At 37.3% G+C, this 18,884-nt stretch overlaps 1 protein-coding gene and 1 pseudogene across 3 annotated transcripts in view; one reads left to right on the top strand and one right to left on the bottom strand.

Moving 5' to 3' along the window:
• The window catches only part of ITFG1 (integrin alpha FG-GAP repeat containing 1), a 265,097-nt gene that overhangs the window by 212,293 nt on the left and 33,920 nt on the right, over positions 1-18,884 (bottom strand). For all 3 annotated transcript variants that reach the window (XR_009698047.1, XM_061174414.1, XM_061174415.1), the window contains exon 6: positions 18,519-18,613. Coding sequence is in view for 2 of the 3 variants with exons in the window: in XM_061174414.1 (XP_061030397.1) it covers positions 18,519-18,613 (95 nt within the window). In the remaining variant the exon portion in view is untranslated. The remainder of the gene's footprint in view (positions 1-18,518; positions 18,614-18,884) is intronic.
• On the top strand, positions 1,754-2,220 carry LOC133078860 (ferritin light chain-like; annotated as a pseudogene).

Below are 18,884 nucleotides of genomic sequence, written 5' to 3'. Positions count from 1 at the left end.
TGCCTAAATATTTACAATTGTTGTATCTTATTCTTGGATTGACCCTTTGATCATTATGTAGTGTCCTTCTTTGTCTCTTGTAACAGTGTTTAAAGTCTATTTTGTCTGATATGAGAATTGCTACTCCAGCTTTCTTTTGATTTCTATTTGCATGGAATATCTTTTTCCATCCCCTCACTTTCAGTCTGTATGTGTCCCTAGGTCTGAAGTGGGTCTCTTGTAGACAGAATATATACAGGTCTTGTTTTTGTATCCATTCAGCAGTCTGTGTCTTTTGGTGGGAGCATGTAATCCATTTACAATTAAGGTAATTATCGATATGTATGTTCCTATCACCATTTTCTTAATTGTTTTGGGTTTGTTATTGTAGGTGTTTTCCTTCTCTTGTGTTTCCTGCCTAGAGAAGTTCCTTTAGCATTTGTTGTAAAGCTGGTTTGGTGGTGCTGAATTCACTTAGCTTTTGCTTGTCTGTAAAGGTTTTAATTTCTCCGTTGAATCTGAATGAGATCCTTGCTGGGTAGAGTAATCTTGGTTGTAGGTTTTTCCCTTTCATCACTTTAAATATGTCCTGCCACTCCCTTCTGGCTTGCAGAGTTTCTGCTGAAAGCTCAGCTGTTAACCTTATGGGGATCCCTTGCTGCTTTTAGTATTTTTTCTTTTTATTTACTTTTTGATACTTTGACTAATATGTGTCTTGGCATGTTTCTGCTTGGATTTATCCTGTATGGAACTCTCTGTGCTTCCTGGACTTGATTAACTATTTCCTTTCCCATATTAGGGAAGTTTTCAAGTATAATCTCTTCAAATATTTTCTCAGTGCCTTTCTTTTTCTCGTCTTCTTCTGGGACCCCTATAATTCAAATGTTGGTACATTCAATGTTGTTCCAGAGGTCTCTGAGAATGTCCTCAATTCTTTTCATTCTTTTTTCTTTATTCTGCTCTGTGGTGGTTATTTCCACTATTTTATCTTCCTGGTCACTTTTCCGTTCTTCTGCCTCAGTTATTCTGCTACTGATTCCTTCTAGAGAATTTTAAATTTCATTTACTGTGTTGTTCATCATTGTTTGTTGCACTTTAGTTCTTGTAGGTCCTTGTTAAACGTTTCTTGTATTTTCTCCATTGTATTTCCAAGATTTTGGATCATCTTTACTACCATTACTCTGTATTCTTTTTCAGGTAGACTGCTTATTTCCTCTTCATTTGTTTGGCCCGGTGGGTTTTTACCTTGCTCCTTCATCTGCTGTGTGTTTCTCTTTCTCATTTTGCTTAACTTACTGTGTTTGGGGTCTCCTTTTCACAGGCTGCAGGTTTGTAGTTCCCATTGTTTTTGGTGTCTGCCCCCAGTAGCTAAGGTTGGTTCAGTGGGTTGTGTAGGCTTCCTGGTGGAGGGGACTGGTGCCTGTGTCCTGGTGGATGAGGCTGGATCTTGTCTTTCTGGTGCGCAGGACCGTGTCCAGTGGTGTGTTTTGGGGTGTCTGTGACCTTATCATGATTTTAGGCAGCCTCTCTGCTATGGGTGGGGTTATGTTCCTGTCTTGCTAGTTGTTTGGCATAGGGTGTCCAGCACTGTAGCTTGCTGGTTGGTGAGTGGAGCTGGGTCTTAGCATTGAGATGGAGATCTCTGGGAGAGTTTTTGCTGTTTGATATTATGTGGAGCCGGGAGGTCTGTGGTGGACCAATGTCCTGAACTCAGCTGTGCCACCTCAGAGGCACAGGCCCGACACTTGGCCGGAGCACCAAGACCCTGTCAGCCACACGGCTCTCTCTGGGCTTCTATTTCGATAGCAACAATGTGACTCTAGACGGTGTGGGCCACTTTTTTCGCCAATTGGCCGAGGAGAAGTGTGAGGGTGCCTAGCGTCTCTTGAAAATGCAGAACCAGTGTTGCGGCTGCACCCTCTTCCAGGATGCAAGGAAGCCTTCTCAGGATGAGTGGGGTAAAACCCAGGACGCTGTGGAAGCCGCCATTGTTAGGGAGAAGAACCTGAACCCGGCACTATTGGATCTGCGTGCCCTGGGTTCTGCCCGCGCAGACTCCCACCTCTGTGACTTCCTGAAGAGCCGCTTCCTGGAGGAGCAGGTGAAACTCATCAAGAAGATGGCGACCACATGACCAACCTCCATAGGCTGGCTGGTCCGCAGGCTGTGCTGGGCAAGTATCTCTTTGAAAGGCTCACCCTAGAGCATGAACAGGAGTCTCCAAAGTCCAGTGGCCTTTGAGGAGTCCCTGTAGCATCAGAGCTTCTGCTTGAAGCCCCTCTCTGCAGCCACTAGGCAGGTTTTTTTTGGAGATTTGTTTTGTTCACATAGGCACATGATAACTGCTCAATAAATGTTTGCTGACTGAATGACCAAAGTGGCAGAATCATTTTGGTAGTAGAATCTGAAAGTAAGTGAATCTTTTTTTCAAACCAAGGGTTTGAAACTCTTTATGGGTCATGAGATGAATTTCATCAACAATTTAAAATAAAGTATAACACACATAGTATGGGTAAATGTTGAAATATCAAAGTGTTTATACATGTATAGGTATGTATCTATAAACATACATGGTATAACTGTGTGTACAGGTTATGAAATAAAATACTTTCTTATTACAGTTCTTGGTGACAAACACACTAAAGCCACCGTATCAAGCTATTTTTACAAATGAGGAGACAAAGTCTCAAAGGACAAAAGGGACTTGCACAAAACCTAGGCTGTGAGGAGACAAACCCAAAGCCCGACCTGGTTGGATGCCACGGCCACCACCCCCTACAGGAGCTTGGCTCAGGCCACCTGGAGCCAGTGTGTGTGGTTGTTAAAAAAATTGTTCACTTACCGTTCTGTGATAAATATCTGGAATATATTTCCACTTGTTACCAAATGCCCAATTGACTTGAACTATTTTGTTTGATCTCAACAGTTTTTACAGACTCAGTTTATAGGTAAGTGATTTAAATGACCTAATTGATCATGTATACAAGGAGATGATTTTTATTTCTAGAACATAAAACATGAGCATAAGTATCTTTGCATAGACCCAAAGAATAGATGTACAACATATTAGAATCTCATGTACTGAAATATAGTTTTGTTTTTAACACATGAGAAAAAAATCGTACTTCATGCAACAAATTCTACTTAATTTGAATCAAAGGAAGAAATTCCATGTTGTTATTCTACCCAATAATCAACATATTGCACTAATATAAGAAAATAGTAACTTAAAAATAGTTAATGTTTTTTAAAAGATCACAAAGAAACCCTATAGCTGCAATGACCTACATACTACTGTCTTTGTGGAAATACAACTAATATAATAAGCACTCATTATACTTGATACTTCAATTTTTTTTAAAAAAAGATCATATTTGCAATATTTATAGTATTTTTTCCCTCCTTTTCTTCATAATGAATGAAAAAAAAGTTCATCTGTTTTGTAAAAACATACCAAGCCAATAACACTGAGTTTACTGGAGTACCTTCTATTTTTTACTTTAAGAAGCTGGTGCTGAAAAGTTAAACATCATGTGGAAACAACCAGATAAATCCATAATGTGGCACCTTCTATAATACAAGTGTCCTGGACTCTTCAAAAAATCAATATCATTTAAAAAAAAAAAAAAAGCAAGAGTATAGCTCGATTAGGAGATTATAGAGAAATAATAACCAAATGCATATGTTAGTTTTAATTGGGTCCTTAATAGGGAAGAAACGCAGTTATATAAGGTATTTTTCGAATAACTGTGAAAGTGTGAATATTGATTGGTTATTAAAGGATTTTATGGGATAACTACTAATTTTCTTAGGTGTAATAACGGTATTGTGGTTGGGTAGGAGAACATCCTTGTTCTTTGGAGATGCATGTTAAAGTATTTACAGGTGAAGTGTCAAGATGTCCACAACTCACTTTTAAATAGTTTAGGGAAACCCTCTCTCTTTACCTATGTATGTATGTATGCATGCATGCATATATATATGTATATATATGAAAATATAGCAAAATGTTAAAAATTGTTCAAGGTGAAGAGTATTGAATAATTTTTAAAATATTTTCTGAATGCTTGGAAGTTTTCAGAGTAAATAAATGGGAAAAGAAAAAACAAAAAAAGTCAGTGCTGAATGCAGAACACTTTCACTTAATTTCTGATTTCTATAGATGTTGAACATGTACATTTATTAACCTTTCCTATTTGTACTTTTGTGATATTCCTGTCCATATTTTTTGCCTATTTTTGTAGTAGGTGGTCTTTTTTCTTGATTTATAATTATTTTGGAACTCAATTCATGCTTGGTTACATATGTTGCAAGTATCTTCTCCCAACTTGTGGCTGTCTTCCCTATTTATTTTAATGATATCTTCTGATGAGTAGAGGCTTTACATTTTAATATAGTCCTTAAATCATTAAAAAAAAACCCAAAAATAAAATCACATGCTTAAAAAAACAATCTGGTAAATACAAACCAAAGCAATAACAACGTTAATATCTAGGGTTTCAGATAATGTGGGACTTTTGTTTTCTGCATCATATATGTCTGTAATGTTCGAACATTTAAAGTGAGCTGTATTACTTCATTCTTAACTGGGGAATCCTTTGAGAGAATTTATGGATAGTTCTTAGGGTATTCATGAACATAAAATTTTATTTTTATGGGCATTTTTTCTTGGGAGAGGTTCTATAACTTACCCCAGATTCTCAGAAGGGTTTAGGACCACAACAATATTAACAGTACAGCTCTACAGTTATGTAAAATGTATAATAAACTGAAAGTTTAGAGGCAGAAAGGCTTTGGGATTTCATGGTGTGATTTCTGGGGAAATTATTTAACCTCTCTATGTTGGTTTCACAATATACATAATGGGGTTAATAACAGAACTTGTTCCATAATGTTGTTATGATGATTAAATAAGTGAATACATATAGACTGCTCAGAAGAGGGCCAGGCTCATTTTAAGTGCTCAATAAATGGTAGTGATTATTTTTATTATTAATTCTTGACTCTCAGGTAAAAACTAAAAAAATTATGGCAGATTTGATACTGTGATAAGACTTTTGGGGGGAGGGGTGAGGAAGGGGTGGGCATCTCTGGATTAAGACCAGGTACTAATAATAGGTACTAATAGTTATAAGATAAGCAAGTGTAAATTGCTACAAAAGACTAATATCTCTGAAAAGTTTCTCTCAGAAGCGTTTAGGTATAAACATGTGAAAGTATCAGAGAAGTTATAGGATGCTTACAAAAAGATATTTCCTAATACTTCGTCTCCCTGGTGTCCTATCCTTATCAGATAACATCAAAAACAACTGCAGTTTTTAGTAAACAGGTCTCTTCATCTTTGCTGATAAAGATCAGCTATTACTCAGAAGAGAATTTGAATCAGTTCAAACTGAATGCATTTAGAAGGGATTTATAAGATAATCTTATGTTATCTTAAGGGTTGGAATGGTTTAATTTGTATTTTTAGAAAAATGGACAGAACTCTTGAGAAATGTCTCCATTATTTTCTACATCTGCTTAGATGAAATTCCCACTGCCAAAGTTCTTAAGTTTTGTATATAGTTCTGAGAAATCCCTTGTGGTGTTTTAAAAGAAAACCCATTTAATCATGTGTTTGAACTTCTGGAAACAAACACCATTTTTATCGAGAGCTTCCTTGGTTAGCTGTTAAATCTTTAGCTGAGAGAGGCCTACCAATTAGGGACAGTTTGAGCACCTAAAAATATGCTAGCTGTCTTCAGATTCTGTTCTGCTGCCAAAATTGTTACTATTCAACAGATATCCATCAAGTCCCTATTCGGTGCCAGGCCCTGTTCTAGGCACTGAAGAAACAACAGTGAACAGAACAGCAAAAAAATCCCTGCCCTCATGGAATTTATGATATAGTATGAGAAGACATAATAAAAATAAGTTCATATTATTTCAGCAGGTGAAAGGGCTTTGGAGAAAAACGGAAGCAGAGAAAGAGCAAAGGGAAGTGCGTGAAAGTTGCAATTTCAGATACAGCAGGCCTCACTGACAAATAAGATGACATGTGAGTGAAGATGTGAAGAAGTAAAGTTTATTTGGAGAAATAACTTGAAAGAGGTTGTTGGGGAAGCTGGTAAAGTAGTCTTGTTCAGGCTTCAGAGGCAGCACTAATGACTCTACAGCTGGCTGCATGCCAAACTGCTGAGCTACACCCAGGCCAGCACGGGTGGTGCCAGCACACATTGTAATCCACTAGATAAGATAGAGAGTAAGTCATGGGATTTCTTGGACCTTGAGGGTCTGGCCAGCCCCCGGGGATCAAGAACAATCCAAGACTTACGAGTTAAGACCAAGGCATTTATGACAACAACCAGAGCTGCAAACTTGCACGTAGGCTGACTGTTATCAGCCTGTGGCCTGTTGCTAAAAGCTGGGCTCCATCGAGTGGCAAACTAAAGTCTTACCCGTGGGGTGGACGCACCACCTGGGACCTTCCCAACTGGGAGTCCAGAGACTGCTGTTCAAGGGACTTCCCAGCACTGCTTGGATCTGGATGTAGGTGCTTCCGCAATTCGGTGATGTATAAACCTCTGTCTTTACTATTCTTTCTTATACTGTTCTTTCCTTAATTAGTATACTGTAATCTTTGTTAATTCAATGAGGTCTCTCTAAATTCTTGTTTAACTGAGTGCAGAGTGGTTATTTTGCCAGCAAATCCTACGAACCTTGAAACCTAAAGTAAAGCTGTTGGCAAAACAGAGGTGATATGGATATCTGAAGGAATAATATTCCACGCAGAGAAAATAGCTACTCGACCCAAGCCCTGAGATTGGACCTTGCTTTGCAGTGTTTAAGAAACAGCAAGGAGTTTAGCGTGTTCAGTGCAAGGCATCAAGTGGGAAAATAAAATAGAAAGTCAGAGAGGTGACGGTGGGCCAAAGTATGTGGGGCTTAATAGGCCATTTTGTACACTTTGGCTAGTTCTCTAAATGTAATAAAGAAATCACTGGAAAACCTTAGGGAGAGTGACATGACCTGATTTTCATTTTTAAAGGATCATAGCAGCTCACATGTTGAAAACAGGCTGGAAGCAGGGGAATAGCAACTGGAATAATTCAGGTGAGAAATGACCTTTTCCGGGACCAGGATGGTTACAGTGGAGGTGGTGAAAGTGGTCAGGTTGTGGATATATTTTGAAAGTAGAATGAACAGTATTTCATAACAGACTCGATACTGTGTGTGCTAGAAAGAGGTGGCGAGGATGATTCCAACATTTTTGACACAGGAATTGGAAGGACGGGACTGCCACTGAGTGAGATGGGAAGATTATGGGTTGAGGAGGTCGCAGTTTGGGAAACAAGGTCTGAAATGTCTTATCAGACATAGACATGGATGTAGTTATGGCTGGTAAATAGTTGGAGCTATAGTTTGGAGCTCGGAGGGAGGTCCAGCCTGGAGATTATATAAATTTGGGTGTCATTAGAATGTAGATGATGCTTAAAGCCACAAGATCAGCAGGGGTGTGCAAGGAAAAATATATAAGAATCTTCTGTAGCTCCATCAAATGTACTATGAACAAATGATACTCTTGAGTATTAAAGTGCATCTGGGTCTGAAGTTCTGCTGAATTTTAAAACATTTAAGACACAAATTAGTATGCTCAAAAATCAAGTTTAAACTTCTGAATACAGCATGAATAGAGTGATGTCTTGCTATAATGACATCCTTGAGATTCATACCATTGTAGCTCTTGAGTCTGGAGATCTTGTTTTTCATCTTTGATCCCTTGGTTTCTAGTATAATGCCTTGCAGAGTAGAGGCTCAGTAAATAATTATTGAAATTGATGAATTAGTGAAAGAGGATTTGTGACATTAAAGAAATTTCCAGGTCACATTGAAATGCAAATCAAAATTACAACGAGATGTCACCTCACACCTGTTAGAATGGGTAGCATCAAAAAGGGACTACCCTGGTGGTGCAGTGGTTAAGAATCTGCCTGCCAATGCAGGGGACACGGGTTCGATCCCTGGTGCGGGAAGATCCCACATGCCGCGAAGCAACTAAGCCCGGGTGCCACAACTACTGAGCCTGCGCTCTAGAGCCCTTGAGCCACAACTAATGAAGCCCACATGCCACAACTGCTGAAGCCTGTGTGCCTAGAGCCCATGCTCTGCAACAAGAGAAGCCACCACAATAAGAAGTCCGCGCACTGCAACGAAGAGTAGCCCCTGCTCGCTGCAACTAGAGAAAGTCCTTGCGTAGCTACGAAGACCCAACACAGCCAGAAATAAATAAAAAATAAAATAAATTTATATATTAAAAAAAAAAAGACAGATAACAAATGCTACTGGAGATGTGGAGAAAAGGGAACCCTTGGGCACTCCTGGTAAGATTATAAATTGGTATAGCCACCATGGAAAATATGGAGGTTCCTCAAAAATTAAAAATACAACTACCATATGATTCAGCAATTCTGCTTCTGAGAACCTATCTGAAGGAACTGAACACCTCACCAGTAGATTAGCCTCTAAGTTCCTACATTTGGCTGTGTGTCAGATGCTAGGACTATGATAATTATTTGGCAGGAACAAGAAAGAGGGGTGGGGGAATGCTTAGAGAAATTGTTATAATCTATCTGAGTTGTCACAGCCAATATCTTATCTTTGCTTGATAAATGTATGTATGTATAAAGGATATTACATTACTCTTTCTCATTACTTTGTACAGTGACCCCAGTTAGCTAGAAGCATCCATTTACTTCGGGCAGCAGTACTCAAGCTTTTTGGTGTCAAGATCTCTTTAAACTCTTAAAAATTACTGAGGACCCCAAAGAGGTTTTGTCTATGTGAGCTATATCTATTGATATAATATTGATATAATTTACTACATTAAAACTTAAAAAATTTTAAAACATAAGAATACATAAGCACCCATACAAGACGTCAGAACGATGGGTCATTATATGTTTTTAAATTTCTGTAAAACTCTATTGTACACTTGTGAGAGAATGAGAGCAAGAATGACAGTGAAAAGAGTGAAAAGGCAAATAATGTCTTATGGTTTTTACGAAAATTATTTTGACCTCATGGACCCTCCAAAGGGGTCTTTGGGATCCTCAGGGATACCCAGACCACACTTAGAGAACTGTTGGCCTAGGAAAAGATTAGGGTTATTACAGCAGGACTGCAAAAAAGAGATAATATTCAGCTTTTGATTTCCAAAAATGGCAGTTTTTGAGTCTCTATCCAGAAAAAAGTATTTAAAGTCAGACTTTGTTGAAAATGAAAACAGATATCTAAATCCCCAGAATTCTGTTTACATATTAAAAGAAAAATCTAAGGATCTGAACAAATTTTACTTTAAGTCACAGGTAGAAAGAACTCAAGTCTGGATGTTGGCTACCTAGGGAAGCAATGAGAAGGCTTGGGGTAAAGAGGAGGAGTCAGAGATTGCAGGAAGACAGAGTAGAGTCAAGGCCAGTTTCCCTGACCACTCTCAATGTGAGGGTTCAACCTCGAGGGGGATAACAATGATGAAGTTGAAAGGAAAGCAGAGTACAAAGGAAGACCAGGACCCTGCTACTGGAATTCAGGGAGGAGCCTGTCTTTTGAGATGATAGCTATGCACAGGGGTTATCCTCACAGAACAAAAACAGAGCATGGAGGGTGTAACCTAGTATTCTCAAACTTCCCTTCATTTTCATGTGTGGCAAAGGGACTTAAGACTCCCTGTGGTGAATATCAACAGTAGCCAAGCTGAGGGCCAACGGATCTTCCAAGGGCTACTACTATGGTACAAGGCAAATGAATTCCATGGTAGAGGATGAACAGTGGACAATCCAAGTCAGAGGGCTGGATGGAAGAGGTGGAGCTTCAGAGGAATCCATTAAAACAGGATCAGATTCAAGGCAGGATCAAGTCAGCCAGGGAAGACTGTGAGGCTCTGATTGAGCAAGGAGAAGAGATCAGGAGGTCCCCAGCTGCCAAATACCAGCAGGGCACTTAATACACAAGGGCCATCAATATGGTTGTGTAAGAACCTCAGAGCAGATACAAAGAAAGACATCTTCTTCCAATTCCCTGAGGACATATAAGCCTATCCTTAGGCTCACCCAGTTGCCATTTTTGCTAGGAGAAGAGAAATGGGTTAATATCCAGAAAACCTGAAAATTTAACCAATAAATTAAAACCCTTAAGAGACCAAGATACATAATTTTAATTGAGAAGTTTAAATTCCATTTCTCCAATACCTGCCCAAGGCATAGAGCCCTGATTTTAGAAAACAAAGAGGTTATGTTTCCTGTGTATACCTATGTTATAATTTGTTAAAATTTTAATGTCACTATTTATGATATTCCTTTTAAAGTGAGTCTTCTTTTATTTAAATATAATAAATCTCTTATTTAAATGATCAATGATTCACTGTTCCTTTTATTTATGGCAAACCTATAAGAAGGTTTTGATGACCCACATGCTGCATAAGGCAGGACACAGGTAAACAATAAGTTCAGGAACTAATTCCTCAATAGCAAGGTAGGAATTATAAGGAGGCCTGTGCTGCTGAATTAGGAACCCTCCGAGGCTATCAATACAGAGGGACATGTATCTAAAGATATAACAAAAATATCAACAAGAAAATCCAACTGGATCAAAGATTTAAGTGCAAAGACATAAAAGTACAAAAAATATCTTAATGGCATTTTCCATGCTAAGTGAAATAAGTCAGACAGAGAAAGACAAATACCCATATGATCTCTCTTATATGTGCAATCTAAAACAAACAAACCAAAACAAAACAACTCCAGCTCATCTAGGGTACAATCAAACAAGAGACCAGAAAAGCAGGACAGGCCCAGTCCACAGGACATCTAGAAGACAGAAGTTTAGAAATCATCTGGTAAGTAATGGGGACCAGGGAAGGTTTTTGATGGGGGAGTGGCCTGGCCCTTAGTGCTTGAAGGTGGTCACTCAGAATGTGCAGGATGAATGCGCTGAAGAAGCAACAGATAAGGACCAAGACCCAGTTAGGAGGGCTTTTAAATAGTAGGGTCCATCCTGTCTACCTTAGTTCTATGTGGAAACCATGTAGCACTGTAGTCATCTAGGAGGTCTGATTTAAGGGGCAGTGGAGAAAACTGCCCATCACAAAATATTTTCCCACTGACTCTGATAAAGTGCTGATAATTTTTATATTACTCAGTGCTTATGGGATTCAAGGCCTCTTTTGAAATGCATGTCCTATTTGGCCAGGGAAAATCTGCAGCAGCGAACCTTTACCTTGTTTTCACTGGTTTATCACTTGGGCTAGGCAGATACCCTGCAAAACTTTTGTTGGGATAAATCATAAGGGAAAAGTTTACTGCAAGGGATGAAATTAACTTTGTGGAAAATTCAGGGCAATTGGGGGTCAGTTTGAGAGCATCAGCTGGCTGAAGGAAAGAGAGTAATGTCACCAGAGCCCCAAGAGGGTGAGAGAGACCAAGAACAGTACAGATGAAGGGACCTCAAGATAGGTTTCACCTATTTCACAGCTGTACTTAAGGCCAGCATTTCCACCAGTACTCCCTTTCATTCCTCACTCTTGGATATTGACTTTAGGATGGGAGAGTAAAACAGAAATGAAAATGTTTTGGTGTTATTTCTTTGAAGAATACATCCTGAAATCACATATCTATGTTCACATCCCCCGTCCAGCCACAGCTTTTTTGAATAAATTATTGAAGTTCAACAGTATTTCAATAAGTAAAAGTATGCTTTAAGCAATTTATACATATTTACTTTTGGATTTTCCAATTGTTGTAATGGGATGAGTTGTATTCATGTCATTTTTAAATAAAGCGTAAAATCTACTGAGATATCTCTTTGGATATATTTTCCAACCTCTGACAATAATCACTTCCTCTTTCATAAAAAAAAATTCCTTAAAGGTAGAGTTGGTGTTGATTAAGGAAATCTAATATTACTGAACTGAAAGAAACTAAGTTTCTAAAACCTCATACATAAAATAAACCTTTCTTCAAAAAGGAATTGTAAAAAACAAAAGTCTGTCTGTGAGTGTGTGTGTGTATGTGTGCAAATATAAATGGAATGATGTCCATCGACAGATGAATGGATAAAGAAGATGTGGTACATATATACAATGGAATATTACTCAGCCATGAAAAGAAACGAAATTGAGCTATTTGTACTGAGGTGGATGGACCTAGAGTCTGTCATACAGAGTGAAATAAGTCAGAAAGAGAAAAACAAATACTGTATGCTAACACATATATATGCAATCTAAAAAAAAAAAACAAAATACGGTTATGCAGAACCTAGGGACAGGACAGGAATAAAGACGCAGATGTAGAAAATGGACTTGAGGACACGGGGAGGGGGAAGGGTAAGCTGGGACGAAGTGAGAGAGTGGCATGGACTTATAAATACTACCAAATGTAAAATAGATAGCTAGTGGGAAGCAGCCGCATAGCACAGGGAGATCAGCTCGGTGCTTTGTGACCACCTAGAGGGGTGGGAAAGGGAGGGTGGGAGGGAGACGCAAGAGGGAGGAGATATGGGGATATATGTATATGTATAGCTGATTCACTTTGTTATAAAGCAGAAACTAACATACCACTGTAAAGCAATTATACTCCAATAAAGATGTTAAAAATAAATAAAATAAATGGAATGAAATAACAGAAAATGAGCCTTTAACTATAGAATATCCTTATCTTGAAAAACAAGGTTTTAAGACAACTTTCAGGACAACGTACTAAAAACTTTATTTTTGTGTTTTCACATGATTTAGCATACCGGTATGCCACACTCAAAGTAACTGATCTTTTCTTAAACTCTCCTCTTTCCAATCTGAATCCACACTCAGGAACCTAAACTCTCAGAACCATAAAAAACTCACTGGGCAAAAGGCTCAATTTGTGGCCTGGTTTGTTTTAAACCAGTAAAATCCAAAGTAAATTTCAACACTAAAATTTTCTTAACTTTGCAAATTGTATCTTAATAATGAAAATGCTTTAGTAATAAAACTCATAATCATCCAGAATTAATAAAAAGTTTGAATTATAAAATATTATTTGCTACCTGTTTTTCAAGAAATTTTAGGAGTTAAAGCATAAAATACTTTTAATTTAATTTAATTTTTTTAAAATTTAATTTAATTAATTTATTTTTTAAACATCTTTATTGGAGTATAATTGCTTTACAATGGTGTGGTAGTTTCTGCTTTATAACAAAGTGAATCAGTTATACATATACATATGTACCCACATCTCTTCCCTCTTGCGTCTCCCTCCCTCCCACCCTATCCTACCCCTCTAGGTGGTCACAAAGCACTGAGCTGATCTCCCTGTGCTATGCGGCTGCTTCCCACTAGCTATCTAATTTTACGTTTGGCAGCGTATATATGTCCATGCCACTCTCTCACTTTGTCACAGCTTACCCTTCCCCCTCCCCATATCCTCAAGTCCATTCGCTAGTAGGTCTGTGTCTTTATTCCCATCTTGCCCCTAGGTTCTTCATGACCTTTTTTTTTTTTTTCCTAGATTCCATATATATGTTAGCATACGGTATTTGTTTTTCTCTTTCTGACTTACTTCACTCTGTATGACAGACTCTAGGTCCATCCACCTCACTACAAATAACTCAATTTCTTTTCTTTTTATGGCTGAGTAATATTCCATTGCATATATGTGCCACATCTTCTTTATCCATTCATCTGTTGATGGACACTTAGGTTGCTTCCATGTCCTGGCTATTGTAAATAGAGCTGCAATGAACATTTTGGTACATGACTCTTTTTGAATTATGGTTTTCTCAGGGTATATGCCCAGTAGTGGGATTGCTGGGTTATATGGTAGTTCTATTTTTAGTTTTTTAAGGAACCTCCATACTGTTCTCCATAGTTAAAGCAATCTTGAGAATGAAAAATGGAGCTGGAGGAATCAGGCTCCCTGACTTCAGATTATACTACAAAGCTACAGTAATCAAAGACAGTATGGTACTGGCACAAAAACAGAAATATATATCAGTGGAACAGGATAGAAAGCCCAGAGATAAACCCACCCACATATGGTCACCTTATCTTTGATAAAGGAGGCAAGAATATACAGTGGATAAAAGACAGCCTCCTCAATAAGTGGTGCTGGGAAAACTGGACAGGTACATGTAAAAGTATAAAATTAGAACACTCCCTAACACCATACACAAAAATAAACTCAAAATGGATTAAAGACCTAAATGTAAGGCCAGACACCATCAAACTCTTAGAGGAAAACATAGGCTGAACACTCTATGACATAAATCACAGCAAGATCCTTTTTAACCCACCTCCTAGAGAAATGGAAATCAAAACAAAAATAAACAAATGGGACCTAATGAAACTTCAAAGCTTTTGCACATCAAAGGAAACCATAAACAAGACGAAAAGACAACCCTCAGAATGGGAGAAAATATTTGCAAGTGAAGCAACTGACAAAGGATTAATCTGCAAAATTTACAAGCAGCTCATGCAGCTCAATATCAAAAAAACAAACAACCCAATCCAAAAATGGGCAGAAGACCTAAATAGACATTTCTCCAAAGAAGATACAGAGATTGCCAACAAACATATGAAAGAATGCTCAACATCATTAATCATTAGAGAAATGCAAGTCAAAACTACAATGAGATATCATCTCACACCAGTCAGATTGGCCATCATCAAAAAATCTAGAAACAATAAATGCTGGAGAGGGTGGGGAGAAAAGGGAACCCTCTTGCACTGTTGGTGGGAATGTAAACTCATAAAATACTTTTAAAGGAAGGAAGTTTTATTACCTTTAACAACCACCAGGCATGCTTTACTCATTTGCAATTAGTATACTATATAAAAATGTAATTGCAAAAGCTGATTAGAAGCGTTTGAAAACTGGTAAAAAAAAAAGGGAGGAATAAGAAAAAGAAATGAAAAGCATCCAAGTTAGAAAGAAAAAAGTAAAATTATCTCTGTTCATAGATGATATGATCTTATTTGTAGAAAACCCTAAAGATTCTACCAAAAAAAAAAACCTGTTCAGATTAATAAATGAATTCAGAAAAGTAGCAGGATACAAATTAACATGCAAAAATCAGCTGCATTTCTAAACACTTACAATGAAAAATCCACAAAGGAAATTAAGAAAACATTTCATTTACAATAGAATCAAAATGAATAAAATACTTAGGAATTAACTTAACCAAGGAGGTGAAAGACTTATATAATTAAAAACTATAAAACATTGTTGAAAGAAATCATTAAGAAGACAAATAAAGGAAAACACATTGCATGTTCATGGACTGAAAGACAATATTGTTAAGATGTCAATACTACCCAAAGTGACCTATAGATTCAGAACAATCCTTACCAAAATCCCAATGGCACTTTTTATAGATACTGAAAAACCTGTCCTAAAATTCATATAGAATCTCAAGGGACCTCCTAAAACAGTCAAAACAATGTTGAAAAAGAACAAAGTTGGAGGACTCACACTTCCCAATTACTAAACATATTCCAAAGCTATAGTAATCAAACCAGTATAGTACTACAGGGAACTCTCCTCAATGTTATGTGGCAGCCTGGATGGGAGGGGAGTCTGGGGGGGAGAATGGATACATGTATATGTATGGCTGAGTTGCTTTGCTGTGCACCTGCAACTATCACAACATAATTGGCTATACTCCAATATAAAATAAAAAGTTTAAAAAAACCCAAAAAAACCCCCAGTGAGGTACTAGCATAAAGACAGACATATAGGTCAGTGAAATAACAGAGAACCCAGAAATAAACCCTTGAGTATACGGTCAAATGAATTTTGACAAGGGTGGTAAGACCATTCAGTGGGGAAATGGCAAGTCTTTTTAATAAATGGTGCTATGGGACTTCCCTGGTGGTTCAGTGGTAAAGAATCTGCTTTCCAATGCAGGGGATATGGATTCAATCCCTGGTCAGGGAACTAAGATCCCACATGCCGCAGGGCAACTAAGCCTGCACGCCACAACTACTGAGCTCGAGAGCCTCAACAAGAGAGCCCGAGTGCCACAAACTACAGAGCCCACACGCTCTGCAGCCTGCGCACCACAACTACAGAGAGAAAATCCTCATGCCACAACTAGAGAGAAGCCTGCGCACCGCAACGAAGACCCGACACAGCCAAAAAAATAAATAAAATAAATAAATATTAAAAAAAAATAAATGGTGCTAGGAAAACTGGATATCCATGCAAGTAATGAAGCTGGACCCTTATCTAACACTATATAAATTAACTCAAAATGGATCAAAGCTCTAAATGTAAGGGATAAAAGTATAAAACTCTCAAGAGAAAATATAGGGCAAAAGCTTCATGACAGTGCACCTGGCAATGATCTTCTGGATAGGACACCAAAGGCACAGGCAACAAAGAAACAACAGAAAAACTGGACTTCATGAAATTAAAAATTTTTTTGCATACAAAGACACTATCAACAGAGTAAAAAGGTATCCCACAGAATGAGAGAAAATATTTGTAAATCATGTATCTGATAAGGGAGCAATATTCTGAACAGAGACTAACTAAAACTCAACAACACCAAAGAAACAACCCAATTGAAAAATGGGCACAGGACTTAAGTACACACTTCTCCAAAAAAGATATGCAAATAGCCAATAAGGACATGAAAAGGTGCTCGACATCACTAATCACTAGGAAAAATGCAAATCAGAACTACAGTGAGGGAATTCCCTGGCAGTCCAGTGGTTAGGACTCAGTGCTTTCACTGTTGGGGCCGGGTTCAATCCCTCAATCCCTGTTTGGGAACTAAGATCCCGCAAGCCACGTGGAGTGGCAAAAAAACCAAAAAACAGAACAAACCCACACTACAATGAGATACCACATTATACCTATTAGAATGACTACTATGAAAAAAAAAAGAAAATAACAAATATTGGCAAGTATGTGGAGAAACTGGAACCTTTGTACACTGTTGGTGGGAATGTAAAACGATAAAGCTGCTGTGATGGCCATTCCTCAAAAAATTAAACACAAAATTATCATATGAACCAGCAATTTCACTTCTGAATATATACCCAAAAGAACTGAAAGCAGGATCTCTAAGAGATGTTTGTACATCAATGTTCACAGCAACATTATTCACAATAGCTAAAATGTGGAAGCTGAGCAAAATGTGGATATGTACAATTCAGCTTTAAAAAGGAAGAAAATTCTGACATACGCTACAACATGGATGAATTTTAAGGATATTATGCTAAGTGAAATAAGCCAGTTAAAAATAACACACACTGTATGATTTCACTTATTCAAAGTACTTTTAGTGGTCAAAAAGCAAAGTAGAACAGTGGTTGCCACAAGCTGGGGGGAAGGGATGAATGAGGAGTTACTGTTTAATGGGTGTAGAGTTTCAGTTTTACAAGATGAAAAGAGCTGGATGGTCAATACTATGGATGTATTTAATACTACTGAACCACACACTTAAAAATGGTCACAATGGAAATTTTACATTACGTGTATTTTACCACATTAAAAAACACTGGAAAAAAAATGAGAAGGAAGGAAATTTAAGCATTTAACCTGCCTGTCTCAACTATACTTCGGGTGACTAAAAAGATAATAATAGATGTTCCTTTTTTTTGTTTGTTCTAAATAGAAAATTCCAGCTGATAATATATGCTGAGGAGTGATAGATATAGGGTGCTATGATTTTGTAAATCCTTTTGAAATAGTGGACTTCACAATGATCATCAATAGCTGCTTAAATCTAATCACTGGCTTAGAGGAAATACAGGGGACAGAGTCACATATTAACATCATGGGGACACTATCAGCAAAATCCACACTTTGAGAAATTCTGTAAGACAGGTGTTTTTTCTTCGTATGTATGTACCTCATTTAGCTCCTAATTTGACAGAAACATTTAGGAGAGAATTGGGGCATTTTGAATAGTGAATAAGTATTTGACATTAAGAGAATATTGTTAAATTTTTTAATGTTTGAAAATGATCTTGAGGTTGTTAAAAATAAAAAAGTCTGTATCATTTAGAGATACAGATTGAAATATTTATAAGTGAAATGATACAATGTTTGGGAATTCCTATAAAATTATCGGGGTGGGAGGGGCTCATGGGTGGTTATACAGATGAAACAAGATTGGCCACATACTGATTATTGTTGAAGCTGGGTGATGATTAAATGTGCATATATCATACTATTCTGCCTACTTTTCTATATTTAAAATTTTCCATAATAAAAATTTTTTAAAGTCTTTGAAATTCTTTAATACATAAGCTAAATATTTTTCTTATAATTAAATTTACAGCATTTATTAGTCAATAATCCAAATTTTGATGTGGTTAAGAAACAGCAAAAACAATAACTAAAGACTTATTTATTGCATCCAGTACTTTTTACATTTTTCCGATATCACTAACTTCCTTATAACCTTTTAACATTTTGGTCTTAACGTTCAATTCAATAGCAAATGATTACTAGGAAAACAGTAAAAATCTCATCATTCTTTGGCAGCCTAAAAGAAATACTTTACATTTATGTGCAACTCACCTGCTGTAAAATCTTCAGTCAGATCAATGAATGCATGAGAATGTGGAATTCGCATTTTACTTTTAATGGTCAATGCAGGATGCCATGATAAATTCCTAAAAGAAAAATTTTTTTCTTAAGGCAAACATCAAATGAGCACTGTTTTAAAACAAAAATATCTGCGTGCAAGATATTTTAAAAACTCATTTATTCTTAGCTATGTCACATACTCTTAAAATTCACTCTTTCAGAGTGTACAATTTAGTGGTTTTTGTATATTCACAGTGTGCAGCCATCACCACTATCTAATTTCACAATATTTTCATCACCTCAAAATGAAACTCTGTATTCATTAGTAACTTCTCATTCTCCCCTCCATCAAGCCTC

The sequence above is a fragment of the Eubalaena glacialis genome, chromosome 18, assembly GCF_028564815.1.
Source record: "Eubalaena glacialis isolate mEubGla1 chromosome 18, mEubGla1.1.hap2.+ XY, whole genome shotgun sequence".
In the NCBI taxonomy this organism is placed as follows: domain Eukaryota; kingdom Metazoa; phylum Chordata; class Mammalia; order Artiodactyla; family Balaenidae; genus Eubalaena; species Eubalaena glacialis.
This window is presented reverse-complemented; position numbering and strand designations above follow the sequence as displayed.